The sequence below is a fragment of the Manis javanica genome, chromosome 15 (assembly GCF_040802235.1).
Source record: "Manis javanica isolate MJ-LG chromosome 15, MJ_LKY, whole genome shotgun sequence".
Classification (NCBI taxonomy): domain Eukaryota; kingdom Metazoa; phylum Chordata; class Mammalia; order Pholidota; family Manidae; genus Manis; species Manis javanica.
Window position 1 is genome coordinate 26,707,777 of NC_133170.1, and position 23,756 is coordinate 26,731,532.

At 47.0% G+C, this 23,756-nt stretch overlaps 1 protein-coding gene across 2 annotated transcripts in view; it reads left to right on the top strand.

Moving 5' to 3' along the window:
• The window catches only part of ANO2 (anoctamin 2), a 290,583-nt gene extending 267,151 nt beyond the window's left edge, over nt 1–23,432 (top strand). The window contains exons 19-23 of one of the 2 annotated variants that reach the window (XM_073222869.1): nt 8,452–8,604; nt 8,987–9,039; nt 10,960–11,141; nt 20,760–20,865; nt 22,612–23,432. In XM_073222869.1, the coding sequence (XP_073078970.1) occupies nt 8,452–8,604; nt 8,987–9,039; nt 10,960–11,141; nt 20,760–20,865; nt 22,612–22,884 (767 nt within the window). In that variant the 3' untranslated portion in view covers nt 22,885–23,432. Of the gene's footprint in view, nt 1–8,451; nt 8,605–8,986; nt 9,040–10,959; nt 11,142–16,004; nt 16,353–20,759; nt 20,866–22,611 lie in introns of those variants that run through there. The other variant, XM_073222870.1, reaches the window with a different exon arrangement.
• The last annotated feature ends 324 nt before the right edge of the window (nt 23,433–23,756 follow it).

Here is a 23,756-nt window from a genome sequence, read left to right on the forward strand (position 1 = left end):
TAAAGCTTTGTAACAAATACCCCGAATAAAGGGCAATGGGAAGAGCTGGCTCCAGATAGCACTTTCTCCATGAAAGAGGAAAAGAGGGTAAGGCTTCAGATGGAGCTGTGACTTAGGTGACACCTAAGATTCCTTCACACTCTGATATTCTTTGGTCATGGATGGTAGGACCCTAACTGGGTAATGTACAAGCTTCCAACAGATACCAAATGTATAGAATTGGTCTCAAGGGTGCCTTAGCTTGAAGGGATGAACTTTGCCAGAGTATCTGTGCAGCCATCAGCACTGAGCCTGTCACAGAGCCCCAAGTGTGTGCCACAAGGCAAGGGCTCAGGAAACCAGGAAATCCTTTCCCCTGAGCCGTCCTGTTTGCACTACTGCGTCATCCCAATAGATAATCAGACACCTGCCATCTTCTCCCACAGTTCAGGCAGCATCCTGGGTCTCATTCCGGTTTTCCAGGGAAGTATAGGTCACAGGTCATTTCTTTCTTTTTGCTTTTGAAACATACATCGCTTGTCATTGTCCCTGCTAGGAGTCCTTTGCCCCACAAATACTTAGGAGAAAAGGCAAAAGTAAATGTGGATACTACACCCCATGGTGTACTATAGATGGCTCCTGGCCTGTAGGAGATACCCAGTGAGTGGTTGAGGAATGAATGAATGAATGAATGAATGAATGACTGGAAGGCAGTCTTTAGGTGAAAACATACTGAGAACACCATCACTTTCTGATTTTTCTTCTTGCTCTAGCAACCAGGAAGCTCAGAGCCGACGTTGTTGCTCACTCAGAGTCCCATTATGGGTCCTTGGCATTTGCATATTTTTACTCCTTTCTCTGTTCTTTATTTCCTTGTCTCTGAAATTCTTAATTGTAAGGAAGCCTAATTGTGTGTTCTTCTTGGTGACTTTTTCACAAAAGTCACAAAGCCTTTGGGCAAATGTAAGGGCAAAGGAATAAAGCAAACAAAGGGCCTCAGCGGTGATTAGTGGCTTGGAAACTTCTGAGTCATGACTGGGTTCATTGCCCTTCCACGGCACTCTCTGCATTAGTGTAGCCCGGATGGGCAGATGCGAGGACGGATGGGAGGAGTGGCGAAGGAACAGCTGGCCCTCCCATTCCCATTGTGCAGATGGATAAAGTAAACAAGAGTGAGTAAGCTAGGTCATTCATTTGTTCACATAATACACACTTAGAGAGAGAGAGCCAGGGTGTTCCCTGAAAATCAGAATGCATCAGGAGATCTCATCAGATCCATTCTCCCTAGTTTTAAAGTGCTGAGAGAGGTTCACTGATGTAAGATTTTTGAGATGGCACAAATAAAGGCCAGACAGGAGCAATGAGACAGAGAACAACAGGGTCAGCTTCAACGCACCAGCCATAGAAGACGTGTGTATGTGAACAAAGACACTCAGGAGAGAGAAACTACCAGTATGAATTTATGCTAATGCTGGTATCAGTGAAAGTTCCTCCTCTGACGAGAAGATTAGAAATAACATTGGAGAAGACCCAGCAAAGGAAATCTAAGATGTGTGAGAGCAATGAGGAAGGGGGAAGGGATGCTGTTGCATTAGGGTTGAATATTTACATTTTTGTTTGGCCAAAGGACATTGAATTTGGTTGGCATCAGAAACTATCTTCTTTCCCAGCTTTATCAGTTGTGTGGCCCTGGGAAAATTCTTCCACCTCTCTGAGACTCAGTTTTTTCACTTGAACAGAGGAAGTCATAACACTTGACAGTGACAATTACTTTATGAACCAGAGAGCATGCTGCCTGCACAGGGTAGACGTTTTGGAAATGTTAGTTAAGGCTCCATGATCTCTGGGGTTTGGAGTTTTGTCCAGAGGGTATAGAAGGGGACCAATGGGCAGATTTTTCCATAAGACTAGCATCCAGGCCTTCAAGCCCCCTGTGGCTGAGAGCCACACTCTTCTGCCCTTTTCTGTGGCCATGAGCAGGGCTCACCTCTGAGCCTCCCAGGACCCTGACTTGTGTACCCAAGGCAGAGAAGAGGGCTGCTGGGATTGGTCTGTATCAAACTCTCAACCTGACACCTGCTGTTGTAACTAGAATTTTTGAGTAGCAGGACCCTCAAGACATCATTGGTCCTTCCCTCCTCATCTGAGGAAGTTACTATTTCACAGTTCATGTGGGGGTGGGGAAAAAGTGAGGACTGAGTCTCCCTTAATCACACAGAGATGGAGAAAATGTGCCTATTGACCTGTCCTGATGTTGCACTGATTTGTATATAGTAAACTTTTAATAAGGTTTCTTCAAGCCTGTTCTTCATATTATGACTTCCAGGGTTTCTGAATTGAGTCCAGTACATTGTGTAAAACCCCAGGTGACTCCACACAGATTGGAAGGGAATTCTACTTATTATCTTTATTTCCTAAGTAGTTTGTGAACTTGGATGAGTGGATTTGGGAGAAAGATCTCAACTACCAACCGCAGGGCAAACTTTCAAATGTCTCTTGTCCTTGTTCTTCATCAAGCCCAGTGTTTGTGAATCTGTGATGCCTCTGTGGGCCTGCTGGTGAAGGTGCGCTACGCCAGCTCCAGTGCTGCGCTGTCCTGTCAATGCTGGCCCTACAGTTCTCACTCCATGCCCCTGGCTGGGTTTGTTTACATGACCACTTTCTCCACTGCACATTAGGAGTTCTTGGAGGATGACATAGTAACCTGTTACCTGTGTTTCCTAGCAACAAGTATGGTGCCCAGTATATAGAATGTACTCAATAAAAGCTTGTTGAATGAATGACTAAATGAATGAATGAATGGCAAATGATGGATATTGAGAACCTTCTTATGTTTCTGTCCACACTTCTCCTGTTTTCTTTTTCCTATGCAATAGAGACTCATGCGAGGAACCAGCTCAGGCCCTTCTCCTCCTTATCACTTCCTGTTTACATGGTCAATCAAAACTTGTAATTCATTTTTACAACAGTGCTGAACACAGTTGGCTTCTATTGCCCCTAAGAGAAGGGGATCCCTGGGCAGCCTTGAAATGGGCCATTGAAATAAACCATGAGGACTTTCTCTTGCTGTGTTTTTACATAAGATGTTCTAATAATGAGTTGTTTCTGGATAAATCTTTTTAGTAACTACCCCGAGTAGAAGACAGGGTCACACCAAAGTGTTCTTCTGTTATTCTCTTGTCTTGCCTGTTAGTGGTTCATAAAGGGAGCATTCTTAAGCCCCCAGTTTTCAATCCCCTTAAGCAGACTGTGTTGCTTTTACCAAATTATAGAAAGTTAAAAAAATGTATAATTATTTTTATTAGAATTAGGCTTTCATAACCAATGAGTTTTTATACCAACTTTCTGCAAATTCTTCGGCAAATTCCAGCCCTGAGAACTGCTGTGTGGAAATGCTTGTTCTTCACGTCCCATCTCACCTCACCAGCAATGAGTACAATGGTTTCCACTCACACATTTTAATTGTTGCCTCTTTTTGTGTTTATTTTACAGCTTGTGAAAACAAGTTTGTATTTATGGAACAGATACCTCTGGTCATCTGCTGTGGGATAGGCACCACACTAAATTGTGAGGATGCAGAAAAGAATGAAATATGCCCATGGCTTGGAGGGGCTTCCCACCTAGGGAGCAAGTCAGACAGCAAAGACAGCGAGGCATGCAAGGCATTAGGGGAGTGTGGAGGGAGATGCCAGTTCTGCCTGGTGAGGTGGTGGGACTGGGCTGAGGGAGAGTCCTCACAGAGACATTTATGCTTGAGTTACAACGGAAATTGAAATACTCATTCAGCCAGTGGACAAGAAGAAAGGAAAATTACAGATACTATTGGTATGCACAGAGGCTCAAAAATATGGAAAACATCATGAGTTGGGGGAAGTACACCTGGTTTTCAAATGGTTGGAAAGCAGGCAGAATTGACGTCCAATCATACCAGCTGAATATTAGCCTTGAGCACAGAACATGGGTGGGGAGGAGATGTGTCTGGATTAAAATAATGTGGGGTTAGATCTTAAAGGGTCTTATGACACACCAATGATGGACTTTATCATGTGTGTGTGTGTGTTTGTGTGTGTGTGTATGATAGGAGGGTAGCTATCTTAACTGAAGAATGTTAAATAAATGAATAAAAATATCAGTTATGTTCCAACAAGAGCTTTTCCACGAATCCTGGCCAGTCCACAAAATTTTACCTAATATACTATTTTTCTTCTTTAAGCAGATTGTCCTGGAATGTCCTTGCTGGATGCCATCTTGTTTAGTTTAATTCACCCCTCCTTGTTATTTTAACCTAAGCCAAGGTAATCAAGGCCGAGATTTTCATTGCCTCCAGCATCAGTCTGCAAAGGGCTGGTGGTTATTTTAAAAGGTCCTGGCTGCTGGACAGTGTGAGAAGGGAAAACCAGTGGGGTTTGTGCTTATGAGTTTCCCGTCTTTGTGCTTCCAGCTCAGTGTTTCTGGAGCACCTTCCAGCAGGCTTTGTAAAGATTAGTTGAAAATCAACTTATGGATTTCTGTTTAATTGGCTTGGCTAGGTTTAATCTGTTACTGGTCAAGCCAAACTGGCTTCTATTATGCGATGTACTGAGTCTTCCTGGCGCTGTTCTACTCTTATCCTAAGGGAGGCTGGCTGTTTTTAGAAGCAAATCTGGTGTTGGAGAAAGCTGGTATCATTGTGTCCTCTGAAGTGAACCCAGAAGGACGCCCATCTGATATGGCATTTAGACCTTTGACTAAAAGAACACGAGGATTTGGCATTTGCATGCTAGAGGTTGTGGTTTTATGTGTTTTGTCTCTGCAAGATAAAACTTCTTATTTGGTTTTGCCTTTTTGGTTTGAGTCCTGGAAATGTGCACTGCACCCTGTCCAGGCAGGCAACGTCAGCAGAGAGTGGCCCCTCCTGGCCCAGGATGTCAGAGGGGAGAGAGGGGTGTTCTGTCACTCTGGGCCTCACGCCACTGGCCTTTGCTGAGCCCATTCCCTGAGGCTGTTCAATGCTGAACACAGACTTAAATGGCAAGGGGACAGGGAACACATGTGTTATGGGGAGGGGATAGCTGAGGGGCACTGTTAGCATTGAGCCATCACTGGCAGCCATGTGGGTGGACAGAAGAGGGACATAAGGGAGCCCATGTCAGGAGAGATTGTGGAGATAAAGATGCCAACCATCAGGGCATTCTGGGAAGAGAGGGTTCATGTCTGTGTCTGGGGTCGTGTGGGAGAAAGGAGTGTCAGTGGAGAGCCCTACTTTTTCTATAATCCTAGAAGGACGTTGGATTTCTCAGTGCCCTTGGCAGAAGCCTGGGGAGGGGCTGCTGATGACATTTGCAGACACTTAGAAGTAACCTGCTCCTTCCTCCCCAATCAGGCTCCCTGCCGAGCCCTTGGTGGGCCTTTGGGAGCTTACACAGTTATGCTGAAGGAAGTCACTTATAAGAATATTTGCCCTGTAGAACTGAGCTCATTAGAATCAAGAAGATGGACTTAGAACCGCATAAATACAGATATTCATATCTATACCTAAATACAAGCATGCAGTTCACAGCCTTTAGAAAACTAGGCTAACCTTTGTTTTGTTTCCTTGCTAAGCGCATCCCCCTCCGCCCTCTCTGCTCTCACCCCCGCCCCCAGCTCTAAAGTGAATTCCGCAGCAAAACCTCAGTTAAGAGATGCGATAGACCATGCGTTCTGAACTGACTCCCAGAATTCGCAGATTTCTCCTCCTCTCCCCTAACCCCAGTCCCCCTGGCAAGCCAACTAGACAGGTGACCATTTCAAGGGTCTGACCTTGACAGATCCACTCCTTCTGGTGTGTCCTGACACCAGCTAGCATCTGGGGGCTGCTAGGGCCTAAATCCACCGAGCACCGAGCACCAGGGCAGTGAGAGGGTACCTGCAAGACAATAACCTACAACTGAGGGCCAAGCACACTGCCAAATCAGGGGCATTGGTGCTGGGGAACATTCCATGCATGGTCTTCTTGAAACTTCTGTGCTTAGGCTTATCCATCTGTGAACATTTATTATTTTATTATTTTATTATTTTTTTAGTCTGGATCCTGGCTTTTTATTCTTTATTTGGATATCTTAGAATCATGAAGCTTGTCCAAGAGAATGAGAATCACAGCATCACAGAAAATCAGACCTGAAGGGAACGTAAACCAGTGTCTTTAACTTATCAATGAGGCTGCAGAAGCCCATTGGAAAAGAGAATTGCCCAAGGACACAGGCTAGTGAGAAACATATCCAGGGCTAGAGGTCAGGCCTCCTGACTCTCATTCAGGGCTTATACCTTAAGTTTGTGTCTGTTTAGCATGTAAGTATGCAGTACCTATTGCAGCCATCTGTGAGTGTTGACATTCCAGTAAGAGTAAAGATACACGTAACAGGTAGCATATTGAGCAGTTGCTAAGTGGCAGATCTTGTTCTAAGCACTTTGATTATGTATCATTGACCTGATGATAACCTAGGAGGGTATGATTATTATTCTCAATTTACAGTTGATGTAACTGCAACACAGAGAAGTTAAATAACTTGCCTTTAGCATGTAGGGAAGTCCTATTAGACTCTGACTTTCCTGGGACTCAGGACTGTGTTTGTATCAGCAAATATGTCCTGAACCCCTAGAATGGATAGGGCCTCTGCCTGTCTAGAGGGAAATAAAGACATGTGAATGGATAAGTCACAACGACATACCTGATGACTGTCCCAGGCATGCACCGCGGGCAGGGGGAGGTGGAGGAAGGGGTAATGGGCTGCCCCAAGGAGATGGCATGTGATGATCTTGGGGATGCACTGCAGTTTTCTAACCAGAAAGGAGTACTGTACACAAATGAATGGGAGAACCTAACCAGTTCAGCGAAAACTCAGGGAGAGCTGAGAAGTTCAGAGTGCTACAAGGGAGAAGCGCTACGGTCTGGGAGAGATGTTAGGAGGTGTAGCTAGAGAGGCAGGTTGGGAGCAGATTATAAACGACCTGTATCCCAAGAGAAGGACTTTGGATTATATTTGGTAAACAAAGGAGTCAACAGAGATTTTAATTTATTTACTTATTTATTTTGTTATCATTAATGTACAATTACTTGAACATTATGGTTACTAGACTCCCCCTATTATCAAGTCCCCTTCACATATCCCATTACAGTCACTGTCCATCAGCGAAGTAAGATGCTATAGAGTCACTACTTGTCTTCTCTGTATATACTGCCTTTCCCGTCCCCTCCCCCCCATGCACTGCTACATTATGTCTGCTAATTGTAATGCCCCCTTTTCCCCTTATCCCTCCCTTCCCACCCATCCTCCCCAGTCCCGTCCCTTTGGTAACTGTTATCCATTCTTGGGTTCTGAGAGTCTGCTGCGTCAACAGAGATTTTTATGAGCAGGTAATTAACAGGACCGATTACGAGGGTTTTGGGGCTGCTCAGACTGCAGAAGCCTGGGGACGCTGGTGGCAAGAGCACCAGCTGGGAGCTGCCGCAGTTGCCCAGGTAGATATGATGGGGGCCTGACGCCTTACAGCCAGTGGACTGGCACACTGCCTCCATGGCTTGGATGCTCCTGTTGGTCCAGTCTTCCTGGAGTAACAGGTCCTTCTTTCAAAACTGAGCTGAGGAGTTGTATATGGAGACTTTCCTCAGTCCCCAGCCTAAGCAGGTGTGCAGCTCCCTCCTTTGGGTCTCTGCTATCTCTGGTACACTCTTTTCTCTCTCTTTTCTTTCTCGACACACATAAAATGTTGTTGCACATCTTCAAGCACAGTTCTCTGTTCCACTTTATGCTCAGCTCCTCGAAGGCAGGACCAGACCTTCAACTCCTTAACTACCTAGCCCAGTGCCTGACGTTCAGTGAGCTCTCGTATATGTGTGATGAGTGAATAAATAAATTTATTCCTAAATAAAGGTAGTGACTGTGGTATGGAACGAAGAGACCAAATTTGGGAGATTTTTTTTTTAAGTTACATCAAGGGTTGGCAAACTACGGCCCACGGACCCAATCCAGCCCCCTTCATTTACTGCCTTTGTGAATAAAGTTTTATTGAAACACAACCAAGCCCATTTGCCTATGTTTTGGCTATAGCTGCTTACACTCTACAGTGGCAGAGCTCAGTCGCTGTGACAAGACTGTAAGGCCTGCAAATACAAAAATATTTCCTATCTGGATCTCTGCTGAAAAAGTGTGTTGCTCTCTGAGTTCAATGACCAGGATGAGTGACTGGAGATAAAGGGCGACGGAAAGGAACGAGGCCAGACTGTTCCTTCTCTGTGTCGCCTCACTGAGCCCTGATACGGAGCTTGGCTCCTATGGGATGCAGGCCCTGGGGGAGAAATCCCAAGGCCGTGGGGGCAGGGGCACAGGGAGTCTAAGAGGCCACGGTGCAGAGCGACCCCCAGGAGAGAGGGGCCTTTGCTGCCAGAAACAGAAATGTTACCTAACCCTGTTTCTTCCCAGCGAAGCGTCTCAAGCTGTTCTCTCCCTCCAGTCATCCAGTTCGGGTTTGTCACCCTCTTTGTGGCCTCCTTCCCCCTGGCGCCCGTGTTTGCCCTCCTCAACAATGTCATCGAAGTGCGGCTTGACGCGAAGAAGTTCGTCACGGAGCTGAGGCGGCCGGATGCCGTGAGAACCAAAGACATCGGTGTGTCCCTGCGCCGAGGCAGGGCTGGGGGCCCCGGGCGGGCTCACCACCCGTCTCCCCGCGGCCGTTCCCCCTCGCCCCCATCCCTCCGCTGCAGCCCTCGCGCTGTGTCAGGGATCCAGAGGGCTGGGGAACCCCTGCCTCTCCCCCCTCGGGCTCCTCATCCTCACATCTTCAGGTGCAGGAGGCCCAGGACCCACCCCCACTAGTCACCCCTGTTTCCAGACAAGGGAGCACCTAGGCCTTTGCAGATAAGCCTGTTTCTGGGGGGCCTGGCGAACTCCCACTGGTAACTGGCCTGTAAAGCGTCACCCTGAGCAGCACGTTGTCCTCCCTGGGCCGCTGGCAGGAGTGAGCCGGGCGCCTCCTTTCTGTCTTACAGGGATTTGGTTTGACATTCTCTCGGGAATCGGCAAGTTCTCTGTCATCATCAACGTGAGTGCTTCCTTTCGTGACACCCTAGCTCTGTGGGGAGGGCTTGCCAGCATTGCTAAGGTCTTCAGAGCAGGAAGCCAGTCCTTTTACATCCCAGCCTTTTCCATGGGGGGCCGTCTTTACTTAGGGCAGCCCCTCGTTTATAGTGCACACACGCCTTCCAAGTCATCCTGCTGTCGCCAGGGCTGTACAGTTCATTTTACCGAGAGAAAGAAAGGTAATTATCCATCGGAATGCGTACCTTGGCCTTAAGAGTCAAAATCAGATCTTTGCTCGGAGCCAAGAATAATGAGGAAAGAATTCCACATTATCTGTCCATCTCTTTCCTTTCTTTTTTTTACTCCTGAGCTAAACAACACCTGGAGCGTTGCCAAGGCCACGATTCCTAATTACGATTCCTCCAGTTGTCATTGCAAAGTCTTAATTATCCCTATGAATGCTGATACTGCGTAGGCTAAACTGGGACATGGAAGAAGAGGTGTCCTACCTGTTGCGAGTTCCTGAACTGCCTTGCCAGACGTGTCCACATTTCAGAGGGAATTCTGCTGGGCTCGAGCCAATGGCTCCTTTTGCTTTTTCCTTCTGTGCAGACGGTGGCCAGGCAGGACCTCCTCTTCCATCTCCAGGGAATTATCAGCTAGCTCAGTGCATACCAAAAAAGCCACAGCCTGTTTTTCCCTTGGGAAAGAAACATGGATTCTGGCTGTGAACTGGTTCCCTAATAAGAACACACAAAATGCCTGGAGACATGTGAGGAGAGACAGAGAACCAGCCCATTGCATTTTGACTGTTTGATAGAGGAAGCACACATTTTGAGTCTGAGAAATAAGGAGTGATGTGGAAAATAGATGAGTAGCTCCTTTGGAGTTCTGGTTACTAGAAAAGAGGTCCCAAATCCTAAGCACTTTCCATCTGTGAATGACAGGAAGTGTTACTTTCCTAGCCCCTCTGAGACTTCTTACTTATCTGCAATAAGGGGAGAGAGTAAGAGCACCCACCAAATGGGAACATTCTAGAAATCAAATGGGATGATGAAAGCACCTAGAGCAAGTGCTCAGTAAGTGGTAGGTATGATGGGTATAAGAACGTTACTCATTCTCATATATGGTATGGCCATCCACACTCACATATACATTTAGAAAACAATACCTGAACTACATTTTTAAAAAGGGCTTTAATTATTGGTGCACAATACAGTATAAACACATGCCAAAAAGATTTAAGGTTTTCTTTGCAGAAAGTACCTCCACATTCAAACATACAATCATTCATTTGTTGTTTGGCTTGCTCTGTAGACATTTATAGAGCATTTAGATATAGGTATGTGCAAGCAGGACCCCATCCTTCCCCCTCTATGTCTTACTTTTCCTAAGAACAATGCATGAAAGAACAACTTCTATTACCTGAGGTGTTTAAAAGCACCAAGAGATGATGGCCAAATGGAGAGAACTGTGGAACCATATCCTTGGTGTTCCTGGCCTTCCAGGGGCTGATGTACATGGGTGTTCTGTGTCTTGCCCATGGCACTTATGTGACACTCATCGCTATTGCTAATTTTCTCAGAAAATCTTCTATTCTGCTTTGGCTTGGCCAATACCAGTGTCAATTCAGATATGTCAGAGGTGATTTATTCCCTCCAGCACCAAGTGGTGCTCACTGACTTAGCATCCTTTGCTATAGTGGTTGAAATTCACTCTCTTGACAGCTGCTATCTTGTGGACTGACTGACACATATCAAAGATGGAAAAACCAGGCTAGTCAACTGGAGGAGCTCAGCGATAAGGATTTCTGTCAGAGCCAGAGCAGCACCTCTGGCTGGGGAGTGTTAAAGGGGACAGTCTGTCAGCCAGATGGGCGCTTTGCCACCTGGACTGCAGCCATCCTGACCACTCCTCACTTGCTTGTGGTTCTGTCCCCCAGGCTTTTGTCATTGCTGTCACCTCCGACTTCATCCCCCGCCTCGTGTACCAGTACTCCTATAGTCACAACGGAACCCTGCATGGCTTTGTCAACCACACCCTCTCCTTTTTCAATGTCAGCCAGCTGAAAGAGGGAACACAGCCAGAAAACTCACAGTTTGACCAGGAGGTTCAGTTCTGCAGGTAAAGTAATCGGGAGGAGGAGGGCAGTGGAGGACCGGAAGTGGCAGATCCAAGGAATTATTTGGATGAGTGAGAATTATATCATCCTCCATTCCTTCTTTCTCCTGCCCCCAAGTCCCTGAATCACTATAAATCAGTTTCAATGAAGCAACAAATATTTATAAGTGCCTTTTGCTGGATACTATGGAGCAGACAAAGAAGTATATAACCTCTTCCTTCCCATTAAGGAGTTTATGTTCTGGTTGGAAGAAAATAAGCAGAACAGATGGGACAGAGCCAGTTTTTCAGTGATTATATCTAGTATGGACAGAAAAGAGGGAGTTCAGTGGGGCTAGATGGAAAGAGTAGGTTTCCTGATGGGGCCACAAGGACTTGTAGGACAGAAAGAGAGAGGATCCTACATGGGGAGTCAGCCTGAGCAAGGTCACAGGGGTGAAGGTGAGTTTGGGTATTAGATAAACATGAAGGGACTGACTGGGTCATGTAATTAGGAAGGACAGTGTTTGGGAAATAGTAATAGGGAATGCTACGGTGAATGCAGTATATACAGAAATGCCTAGGATGAGCCAGAAAACATTGTTGAGTTTGAATAAGTAGGATGAAGCAGTTAATGGGAAATCTTACAGAAATTTTAATGTGATAGAATAGGAAGTTACTGACCTTTTTAGTGCCAAGGAAAGACAGGATAGTGTAGGCTTAGGAAAATTAATCTGGTCTCAGAGAGGAAGATAGACTAAAATTGGGGGAACTCAGGGAGGGCAGCTATGCTGCTGTTTCATTCAGACACGAACCATGATGGGCATAGACCAGAGTGGTGGGAGAAATAAGAAGGGGGAAGGTGAGCTGTTTAATATATTACAGAGTTGGTGATAAGAGACATAGAAGGGCATCTGAGCCAAAGATATCTCCAAAGTTTGGGCTGATGTCAGAGGACTGGGAGATTGTGGGATTGGATGAGGAAGATGTTAAGAGCATCTAATTTTATGGTATGTATGATGAATTTCATGTCAACCAGGTTGCATTTACAATGATGGTAGGAAATCTAAGGGGCAGCTTCCACCTAATTCTCAAACACTCTAATCTAGAATTCTGGAGAGGTCCTGGTTAGAGACATGATTGAAAACCATCCACTCAGGAATCAGTGAAGCCAAGAAACAGAGAACTCTGCACTATTTACCCAAGAAGGGCAAATAAAGAGAAGAGCAGAGGGGAATAGATCCTTTAACCCTTTAGTACCCTGGTTAAATGATAGTCACATAAAGGACTTGCCCAAAGATCACACCTCATATACTTAAAAATTAGAGCAGTAATTACACCAAAACCAAAAAGAATAGGAAAAGATATTGAGGGACCAATGTAGGGCTTTCTTGGCCCATCCCTGGTAGTATCTGATGTAAAAGCTGTTGATGCCTCCATTGACGAAGCAGTATTTCAACTGTGTTTGCAGCGGTGATGACCCTGGGTACATCTACATACTTTCCTGCCCAGGTCACCTTGGTACCCAGGGTCAGGCATTTGTAAGATGGCTGCTTAGGTTCTTAGATTCACTGTCTGAGGCCACAAAAGAGAGAGAACTAACTGGTCTTCCCAACCCAGATTGGGAGTTAAACAGCCTTGCCAATTTGTGACTTAAAATACGATATTCTGGCCCCATAAGCAATAACTTTAGGGTTCAACCCTAGCCAACCAAGAAAAGACTCAGAATCAGGGACCAGGTTGAAGAAGAGATGAGTGGATTTATTTTCAGATACTGATTATTTCAGCCTAGACGTTTCTGGTGTTTTCACATGTGGAGCTGTAAAGAGTTCAACTCTTGGACATAAGTCATATGTAGGCAGATTTGCTACTCTCCTATGTGTGGCCTGGGGCCACTCCTCTGTATGTCCAGCATACCAGGCTGTCTGTCCATGGTGCTGGATTTTGCTCTGCAGATCCAAAAGGCAGTCCCACTGTACAGAGGGACTGTACCATTTGGAGGCCTTCTCTGGTAGCATCTGGATCTGCTTCGGCATTGTTCATGAAGTGAGTCAACACGTCTGCATTAAACAGGCACTGAAAAGTCAGAATTAGAAAATTATTTTTATAACTAGAAGGTATAGAAATCACCTTGTTGAAACTCCTCAATCTATATGAAAAGAAACTGAGGTTTAGAAAATTGAAGAGTTCTCCAAGATAGCAGAGATTTCTAGTGACAGATCCTGAAATAAAACTCACATCCATTCAAGAATGCAAGCTTCAAACCCCATGTGGGGAAGCAAGGCTAATACTGTTTCTTTAGTTCATCAAGAAGCCCATGTCTAACCAGGGCATCAAGGGACTCAGCCCTTGCCCCTGACAGTAACACTATGAATATGCTTTCCAGATACATCAGTGGCTTAAACATAAAAGGACTTTAATGGCCCCCATATTGAAAGTTGAGGGTATTCCTCATTTTAGGCAAGACTTGACCGACCAAGTCTGCCGAAACCATATCTTTCTCCATCTCCCAGCCCCACTGTGGTCAGTTCCATATGACTACCAGCAGCTACAGGCCAGCTCATACTGGGTCCAGGTCCTGTGGGGGAAGAGCCCATCCCTCTTTCCCAGTGATCCCAGCAGAAGTGTCATTGCAGCTCTTTAGCTAGGCTCAGTATGTAGCCAGAGGAATGTGATGCTTTCCATGGCCTTTGGGGCCATTGGGGGTTGAGGATTAGGGGTGAAATCATCTCCAGCTGAAGCACATGGTCTCAGAGTAAGAGGTAGTTCCCTAGTGAGGAGTCAAAATGAATGGATACAACTCAGCCAAAACAATAGATGTCCAGGATACTGGGATTATTAGTGCCCATGGAGCAGATTGTGCTTTGGCGTATAAGACTTGAGAGTCACTAGACTTTCCAGCCATCTGTGATGGTTTTTCTCCCTTGTTCCCATGCAGTAGATGAGATTGTGGCTTATTTATGGCCCATTTTTACAAAACTCTGCCACAAAGGGGCAGGATTAACATTGGGTGCATGTGTGGGAAGGGCAGTCTGTATTTTAGCCAATAACTTTTATCTGTAGAAAATAGATCATTCCAGAATCAAATCAAAATGATTTTGGAGTGTCCATCATTTTTTTTCTTTACTCAGTACCAGTGAGGATTATAGATTCATCATGCAACTATTTTTCAGACCTTATGATAAATGTGGCATTGGTTATGTAATAGGGAACAGGACACAGTGCCTCCCTCAAGGTGTCTACATGGAGGACATGGGCATGTTAAAAAGCAATTAAAATACAGGTTTAATAATATATGGTGGGGTAACAGCAGGGTGGGCATGGGGGCCCTGAGGAAGGAGACCATGCAGCTGTGTGTTCCGGGTAGTGGGGGTGCTGCTTGGTGTTCAGTGGTTGGAGCTGGAGTGAGCAGATAGCATGAAGGATGAGGATGGAAGAGAAAACAAAAGCCAGACCACGATGAGCATGTGGGTCACGTGGAGGGTGTGGACTCCCTCTCAGAGGATGGGGAGCCACTGCAGAGTTAAAGGAGCAGTCATGAGATCAGACTTCACTGGTGTTTTCTCTGACTGCAGGCTGAAGACTAGGTGTTCACTGAAAATACAGAGATGCTCTACTCTCAGGTGTAAGCAGGTGTCTAGCAAACAGGGTTGACATATTTTTAAATATAATGTACAGCACAGGAGCTCTTTGGGGGCCACCTTTCCTAGACAGATAGGAGTTGCTGCTGAAAGTTTCTACCTCAGGTGGGTCCTACTCCCTGCATATCATGTGAACTTGTCTCGCTCACCAAATTCTCTGGAGATTCAGGAAGTGAAGGCATAACCTACTGATACCTTTGTATGGCAGGAATTGTCAGTGGCTATAAGAAATAGAAATGGAGAAAAGAGAGAGCTTGTGAGAAACAGAGAATTATAGCTAGTCCCCAAACCAGTGTTTAAAACTGCTTCCGTGGTGGGAAACGAGAAGTTTGCCCTGGTTTTCTGGCAAATAATGTTGGGAACTCGATGACCCTTCTTATTCTTAGCTTTCAGTGACCTCTGGAGATAAATGTGGTCAAATAAAACCAAGGTCTTGGGCTCCAATCTGGCCTCGCCAGGGATAGAGGTATCTTAAAAATAGCAATAAAAGTTAGGACAAGTCTCCAGCTGCCCATTTGAGATGCATTCCCAGCATTTTTGGAGCAACGTTGGCCTCAGCCATCTAACTGTTCCGGCAGGGCTGCTCCGTAAACAGTCCTGTGACGTCAACCTGCAGGCATGATTAGTGGCCATTTGACAGGGTCGAAGGGCCACTGTGTTCTGCTGGATGGATGGCGGCTCAGCCTTCTGGTTCATCTGGAAGGGAGCAGAGAAGTCAGCAGGACAGGCCTGGCCAGGGATCTGGGTCCCAGAGCTCGAGGAGCTTCCTTGAGCCTGGTCAGCCCAGTGGGCCTGTCTGGAGGTGCTGAGCACCCAGAAACTGCAAGCTTGGGTGGCTCCTGCCAGGTTCTTCTTCAAGGCCTAAGGTCTTTCATATCCCCCTGTGAAAAGACTAAGAAGAGGCAGGTTCCCTTGCGGTCCATGGCTGCCTCTCTGTTCTTCGCAGAAACCACTGGGAGAGTCAGCTTTCCCCGGCATTGCCTTTCCTCCAATTTTTATCAGCCATGGGATTAACATAGTTCTCATTAGTTCCAAATTGCTTGTGCTCTTTCACTTTGCTAAAGGCCAATTTCAGAAGGCAGTTTTAAGTAGCTCAGATGGTATGAAAATATTGTATGTCACTATGTTCAGCATTAATATGATATTTCCATTGTGACTGTTAAAATTTTTTTTAACATATCATTGTTTGGAGTTGAGAAATGAATTTATGAACTGATTCATAATGTAACTAAAACCTCATTTAAAGGTGCTGTTACCGATCATCGATGACCAGCGCCTCAGGTTCTTACTGGGCACGCTTCCTGCCCACCGGGATGTTTTACTGTGATGTGCTGTGGTAGATGTCATTGTCCCTGCAAGAGGGGATGCAGGGGGCATCTGAGCCAGGAGTCTCTCCTCCCTGCCTGCGCCTCAGTTTCTCCCTCTGTAAAAACAGGGACTTGGATCAATAATCCCCAAAGATTCTTTTCTGCTTCATTAAAAAAATTAATGTTTAATGACTCATGTAATATATTAATCTATTCCTATAAGCATTCTAAACATTACAGGCAACCTCTCCCACTCTGCCCCACCCCCACCCCCTACCCTGCTCAATCCTAGGCATCTTCTGAGCAGTAACCATGGTGATACACTTGTGTGATTCTTGCTAAGACATTTTTCTGCACATCAACATAAATGAACTTATAGAAAGAACCCTTTAGGTATTGTTTTATGGGTTTGTTTTATAAAAATGAAATACAGTTGAGTTAATGGCAACCTTATTTCCTTAGGTAATGTATGCATTCAGATCAATAAATGTCATTTTTCATAGTGTTAGGATAATCTACATAAAATATTAATGTAATTTTAAAGTTATAATGTTTGATTCTTGTATCAGTTTCACTTATTGCATGAGAGTCTTTCTCTATAGCTTTGCTCCTGAAAGCTTCGTATAAAAATGTGTTTGGGTGAGCTGCATACTGCCATTAATTGCCTTCTTCTTTTGAATCCATGAACTTTTTATCTTATAAAAGTGATTTTGTATATACATTTGTGTATATAAAAGGAAAGGGAAAGATTCTTAGCCCTGATTGGAGTCATTCTCTCCCTGAAGGAATCTTTGTGCCCATTTTCTGTGGAAGCCTCCAGATATCACATTCACATGTGTCGTTTTATTTAATTTTCACTGCACACATTCAATGCACACACACACGTGCTTGTGTGCACGTGGTCATGTATTCATGGAGGGGTGTACGCAGCACCGAGACACATATTTTATTTGCTCCACTTTATGGATTAAATGCCTGAAATTCAGAGATGTGAGCCTGCTTCCTCAGGGCCTTGCAGTTAGTAAGTAGCATTACCACCACAAATGCATGCTTCCTTTTTAGACCATCTCACCGTTTCATTATGGAAAGGCTCTCCTTATCAGAAGATTCAAGGGAATACTCAATGTTAAGGCTCAAAGTAAATAAAGGCAGCCTTGGAGGGGTGATATCTAGGAGTGAGCAGCTCATAACATTACAGCTGCGAGCTTAGATCCCAGCCGACAGATGCAGGGGGTGGCCAGTTGTGGGGATTCGCTGAGTGCTTGGCCACTCTGGCGGGCTCTGGAAGAGCCACGCTCCCTCACCCCTGGAAAGCGTCTGGTTTTAGAGAGCATTTGAGCCGATAGGAGTGGGCAGAAGTGCCACTTCCCACCAGCCAGAGGTGTCCTGTTTTGTGCAACCTTCCCGGAAGTAGATCCCGAGAGAAGCCCCTTGTGGCTGTGGCTGTGGCTGGCCCTTTTTGGTTCATATCAGCATTATGGGTAAGTTGAGGGCTTCAGTGCTCAGAGGTCCTCTTGGAAGGCCAGGAGGGATGGGAGCAGGGGCTATGTGCTCTGTCCTATTTTGACAGGACAGGTGTGTTTCCTGTTGCCCTCAGTCAAAGAAGGAAGCCTAGCTCCTCTTTATTGGTTCTGTACCTGATGGATCAGGTACATCTGTGTGCTGAGTGCTCTTCATTGCCATTTCATCTTCCTTACAACTCTGGGAGGTGGGGCGTGGAGGCCCATTTCATGGACTGGGATCTTGGCTGCCAGAACGCTGTGTGACTTTCTAGAGGACATAGAACTACAGTGATGGAGGTAGCATCAAACCCTTCGCTGACTCCAGAGCCCATGCATTTGCCAACTCTATGCACTGGGCTTAAAACAAAACAGACAAAACAGACCACTGTCACCATGCAGACACAATTAAGTCTATTAGCCACTCCGTCTTTTGTGGGCATTGCTAGTCTTCAAGCTAATTATCTCTGTTTAATTTGTGTTGTCAGTTACTCAATGGAAACATTTGGTAAGCTTGACTTCTTAGTATAAATTTATTTTAGATTATGAAATTTGAACTTGTATTGGAATGTAAACAACCAATCATTTACCTGATGACAGAGACATAACAGGAATTAATGTTTTTAGAACTGAGTCATTGTTTATTAGTGGGTTATGAAATCACTTTAGTGGGTCATGATCAGTATTTTAAAGAACAGAATAGGATAAAATGAATGGAATTTGAATGAAATAGAGTAGGATAGAATAGAATAAAATAGAATAGAAAATATCAGTGCATTGTGCACAGCAGGAAAAAACACATTTTGTATAATTTTTATTTCATTGACATATATTTATGTGTATATTAATGTAAAATGTAGTCCTTACTGCTGTGAGTCAAAGTTTTTTAAAAGTTCGCTTTAGAAAGAGAAATAAGAGCAGAGGCATCATTCATTAAATTGTGTCTTGTTGTTTTTTGTGGATAGCTTGTCTGTAGTTGTAACAGACTTAGCCCATGAGCACAGAGGCATTTTCAAGTACAGCTTTCTGGAGGTATCTGTGTGTTAATCTTTCCCCAGATCCTTGATTAGATGGATGCACCTATTAGATTCAAAATGTTTTGGACTCTCAGGGAGGGCAAAGTAACATTTCCATAAGTTCTGGTGAATTAGTAGCAGAGGTGGGATCAGAATTGGATTATTTATGGATTCTTTTTAGACTGGGAAAAAAGAGGAGTGAGCAATGGCTCTCATACCGAGGACAGTGAGCAGCTGTTCCTTCATAGATGCAGCTGGAGAATAAGATGGACAGACTTTGGTTGCTGCCCGGGGGGTTGCACTGGACCTGGGGAAGGGTTTCTCCACTGCCAGGAATGAGCATGTGCGTGTGTGCACCCCTCCCCAGAGGTCTTGAGAAGACAAGGCTGAATTCCCTTTTGCATGGGCACTGGCGGGGGAGGGAGGCAGGGGGCAGCAGGAGCGTAGGTGAGCCTGAGCATGTTCTCACCCCAAGATGTCCCTGTTCATTTAGCCACGCTCCCCCTTTCTCCCATTCACAAGTGTCTTCTGGAGCTGGCCGTGTTTCTATCCTTAGCCATGGATGGAGGTGATGAATCCCGTGGTGTTTTGCTGGGGCTGCAGTTAGCTTTGCTTTTCATCCGGATGTCAAACCAAGCCTGCAACAGCTGTGATCAGCTGTTGGGAGAGGGGGACTGGGTGGGGAGGGGACAGCTCCTGGCCTCTGGCCCAGCCCTAGACGAATGCTTAGTGTCCACTTCTCTGTCTGTCTCTTTCTGTCGCTGCCTCTACCACTGTGCCTTCTATCTTTTCGTGTGCCTATCTTTTCCTCTACCTCTTTGTATTTTTCTCTTCTTTCTTCATCTCTCTCCTTGGGCAGTTGGAAGCGACCATGCTTTTATGTGAATCTTCTAGAGCGGCTGTTTCATTCAGGGCAGGGGGATCAACAGAGAGCACCCATTTCTGAAACCCAAATGACAGCTGCTGGGGAGATATTCTGTGACAACAGGGGAAAGGCCTGAATTCAGCCAGACTTGGATTCTACCTGGCCTGCACCTCTTGCTGGCCATGAGAACTTGGCCAAGTAGTCGAACCCCTCTCAGCCTCAGTTTCCTCCTGTGTTATATGGGGTATCAATGCCAGCCTGAGAATGTTTGGAACATTAAACTTCCAGAAAACCCCCTTGCTCAGAGATTGATACATTCTGCCTGTTCAATATGTATTTGTTTTCCTTCTTGGTCCCTCCTGGGACAGAGTCTCCCCACCTTTCTCAGCACCTGTGTACCCTACTTGGTGGCCTGATGCCACCCAACCCCTTCCTCCAGCCCAGGGCTTCTTTTTGCTTTTATGAAGCATCAAAGATTTGTTGAATTCCATAGAGAAAATTGTTCCATGGTGGGGTCATAATTCTTTTGGTACCAACTTTAATCATTTTTCCAGGCTTAGAAAAAAGTAAGTCTGAGCAAATGAGCAATGTTTAATATGAGTCATCCCAGAATGGGGGTGAAAGGCAACAGGAGGAGAAGCTGTAGGCCTCCCCATGGGCCTGAGACAGGCCTGAGCATGGCATTTAGTTGCTTAAGCCATGTGGATAAAAATAAATACAGTTAGAAAAAGAGGACACTGACCAACCCTGACTGTCACCCCCCACCCCTTCAGGTTGGCTTGAATCAGTCTTCCTTTGGGGACGAGGGTGCAGCCATCAAGTGAGGCCACCTGCTTTTGTGGCCCCAGTCCCAGAGCAGCCAGCTGGGGATGAAGCCTGGAGCTGTCTGCTGGCACCTGCGTCTTCACTGATCCCTTTGGCTGTGGAGAGCTGTGCAAGGTGTCTGGGCATCTCGCCTCCCTTCTAGAGCCACAGGCTAGTGGAAGCCAAGGAAGATCCATTTTTCTGAGCCCCTCTCATGATTCCTGGGCTCTTCTAGAAGGAGAATCCAGATACCAGAGGAAGCTTTGGGGGATGTTAGAGAAGCAGTAGGAGAAAGACATTTCCAGGCTGGCACTGGGTTTTCTGGACTTGAGTCCTGTTATTCCATCAACATTTGTGGGTTGGGCCATGGATTCCTCCCAAACACCCCTATTTCCCAAGTCTGAGAGTGAAGGGCTTGCTGCTGCATTAATCCTTGAAGTTTCACCCAGAGAAGCACTCTGTTCCCTCCATCTCCCCCCAGTCCTCACACCACATTTCTCTTTAACACAGGTTTAAAGATTACCGAGAACCTCCATGGGCCCCCAACCCATACGAGTTTTCCAAACAGTACTGGTCCGTTCTGTCTGCCCGACTGGCTTTCGTCATAATCTTCCAGGTGAGTTGCCCCAATAAGGAAGAGCAAAAAAGAATCCAGGCTGCAGGGGCAAAGACAGCCACGTCTCCTTGGCCCCCCCTCACCTCCAAGGCGCTCGGTGGCGTGAGGCCTCCGCATGTGGCCGGCAGACATGAATGCTCCCTTCCTGGGCTGAGGCCGGAAGCTCTCCTGAGAGCACTTCCATTAATGGATGGATTTGTAGAGAGTAAGACACAGAGTAAGATTACAAGACAGATGTGGAGTAAGTTATAGGGTGGAGATAGATCCCCATTTCAATGTAAGACAAGAAAGGAAAGTAGGAAATGCAGTGGAAACCAGAGTCTCGGCTCTGCTGCAGACAAACGGCACCCCCCGGGCTCTGCAGCCCCCGAGGCGGCTGGAGCTCTGAACCTTTCTTCTGCTGCTCTTGGCTGCTCCCTCCTTTCTTAGTGCTGTTTCAGCCCCTGAGACATCTGGCGGGAAGGGCCCCAGAGCCAGCCAGCCAGTCCTAAATGAATAGCAAACCCGAGCCCAGTGATGCCTATCTCCAACAATAGGCGCAGCTCCAGTTGCACCGCCGAGGTCGACTGTGAGGTCCCCAGTTCCCACTCGGGGTCCCGCCGTCCTTCGAGCCCAGATCCTTTTCTCAGCCACTCCCTCAGGCTTTGTATTCCCTGAAGGCAGATCTCCCGAGGGCTCTAGAATATCCTGCCCCGGGACCCCAGCCCAGGAAGTGGCGAAGCCCATGAGCTAGTCTTTCACTTAAAGAAGACGCCATTCTTCCTGTGCGAGATGGGACGATATATTTGAGAAATGGCTCAGACGTCTGCCTGCCGCGCCTGCTGCAGGCACCACCCACTTCACCGTGGGCCAGTGTTGCATGCACTCACGCCATAAGGAGCGGGTTTAAACAGAGAGAATGACTTGAAGAAGCAGCTCTCACAGGGCAGGAGACTCTGGGAGCAACAGCTGGTTCCCAAAGTTCCCCAGCCCCCGGGAGCACGCAGCCTTCAAGGTCAAGTTAGGAGTGGCTTTAGGGCATGGAAGGCACCGTGCTCTGGTTTTCTCGTTCTGGCTCAGGCACTGTCCTCTGGACCTTAGTTGGCAGGAGACCCAGGAGCAAATGGTTGGCAAGCAAAGAAGAACACAATGGAAGGCGTGTGCTGGGCGGAGTGGGGCTGAGGGTGGTTTGGGGAAATTGATGGGAATTATAAAAGCCAGGTTATAAATGCTCCCAGGTCTCATCCTACCTGTGTTTATGGGGTGGGCAGGGATGTAGCTCAGTAGAGGGAAGAAGGAGACCAATTATATGGATGCATAAACACTTAGAATGGATACAGGAGAGCTGGAGGCAGGGGTCCCAGGAAGGCTGGTGTGACTAGGGTGGTGGGGATGGAAGAGGGAGCAGGATACGGTGAGTGTGGGGTTGGTCGAGGTCAGAGTTCAGCACAGAAACCAAATGATACGGAGGACAGAGGGCCAGCTGGGAGGAAGAGACGGGCAGCTGTCCCGTGAGAGCCCTGGAGAGGCCAGTGGACCTTGTGGCGACCTTGCAGGGAGCTCTGGAGCAGGGGGCCTGGGACATCCACAGTCAGGCTCTTGGCTAAGGTCACCCGTCAGTGAGCGTCGGAGCAGGAGTCACGCGGAGGCTTCCTGCCCCCGTGTGTGCTCGTCACCGCAGGCCCCGCTGAGACCCCACTGCAGCAGGGCAGGGCGGGCAGGGGGGGCAGGGGCCTCTCCCCTCAGCCCCTCTCCTGCTCTCGGCAGAACCTCGTGATGTTCCTGAGCGTCCTCGTGGACTGGATGATCCCAGACATCCCCACCGACATCAGTGAGCAGATCAAGAAGGAGAAGGGCTTGCTGGTGGACTTCTTCCTGAAGGAGGAACACGGGAAGCTCAGGCTGGTGGACGAGCCGGCCCAGAGGGGTGGGGGAGCAGGCACTCGGGGCGGCCGGAGCCTGGCGGCCAGCTCACTGGCCTCGGGCAGCAGCCGGCCGGGCAGTGTCATGTCCTCCGGGTCCCAGCACACCAGCGTGTGAGCAAGCGCCCAGCGCCCAGCCCTGCCCCAGTGCAGGGGCCTTGGGAAGGGGCTACATGCAGGAAGAAATCCAAGTGAGCAGGAAGGCAGAGAGACGGGGCTGCTTTTCGGAAACTTCCTGTGTGAGTTTCTGTTAGGTCCTCTTTTGAGCGGAATCCTTTTTGGGGATTGCTACCCCATTCTGAGTCAATCACGGGAAGAGTGGGGTCTGTTCTCCTGGAGCCCCAGGCACCACCACCTCCCCTGTGCCCTCGGCATACTCAGTGTGGACACTGCAGGCTGAGGGAGCGCCAGCAGCACCCTGTTTTGGCCCATCACCAGTGATCACTGCCCACCCACTGTCACCCTGAGTCGCTTGGCCCTGGGGCTGTCAAAGCCTCAGTGGATGCAAATTCAGTAACAGGCTGCTTGCTGTGGCCACTGCACCCTGCGGAGAGTGGCGGAGGCCCAAACCCAGGCTTGTCTGTCTCCAGTTCATGCCACGTGGATGCTTAGAGGTAAACTAACCATCATTTTATGCAGGTTCAGATTTAAAATAATAAAATGAATTGAAACATTCTTTATAAAGATGCTTCTCCTTGTCTTTGGTTCTCTCTCTCTCTCTTCCTTCACACTGCTACATAGTGAGCATCTACTATGTGCCAGACTTTGTTGTCAGAAGAGAGGCACAGCAGAGTGTAGGAGACCTTGCTGCCTGGAGCTTAGGTTCTGGGGAGAGACAGTATAGAACTGTAGATGGTAGTAGGGGCCATGGGAAAATATAAAGTAGGGGGACAGGAAACGTGAGAGCACAGGAGGGGAGGGGGTTACCATTTTATATATGAGTTAATGACAAAGCCAGATGGCCCAGAGGTTATACCCTGTGACACTGAC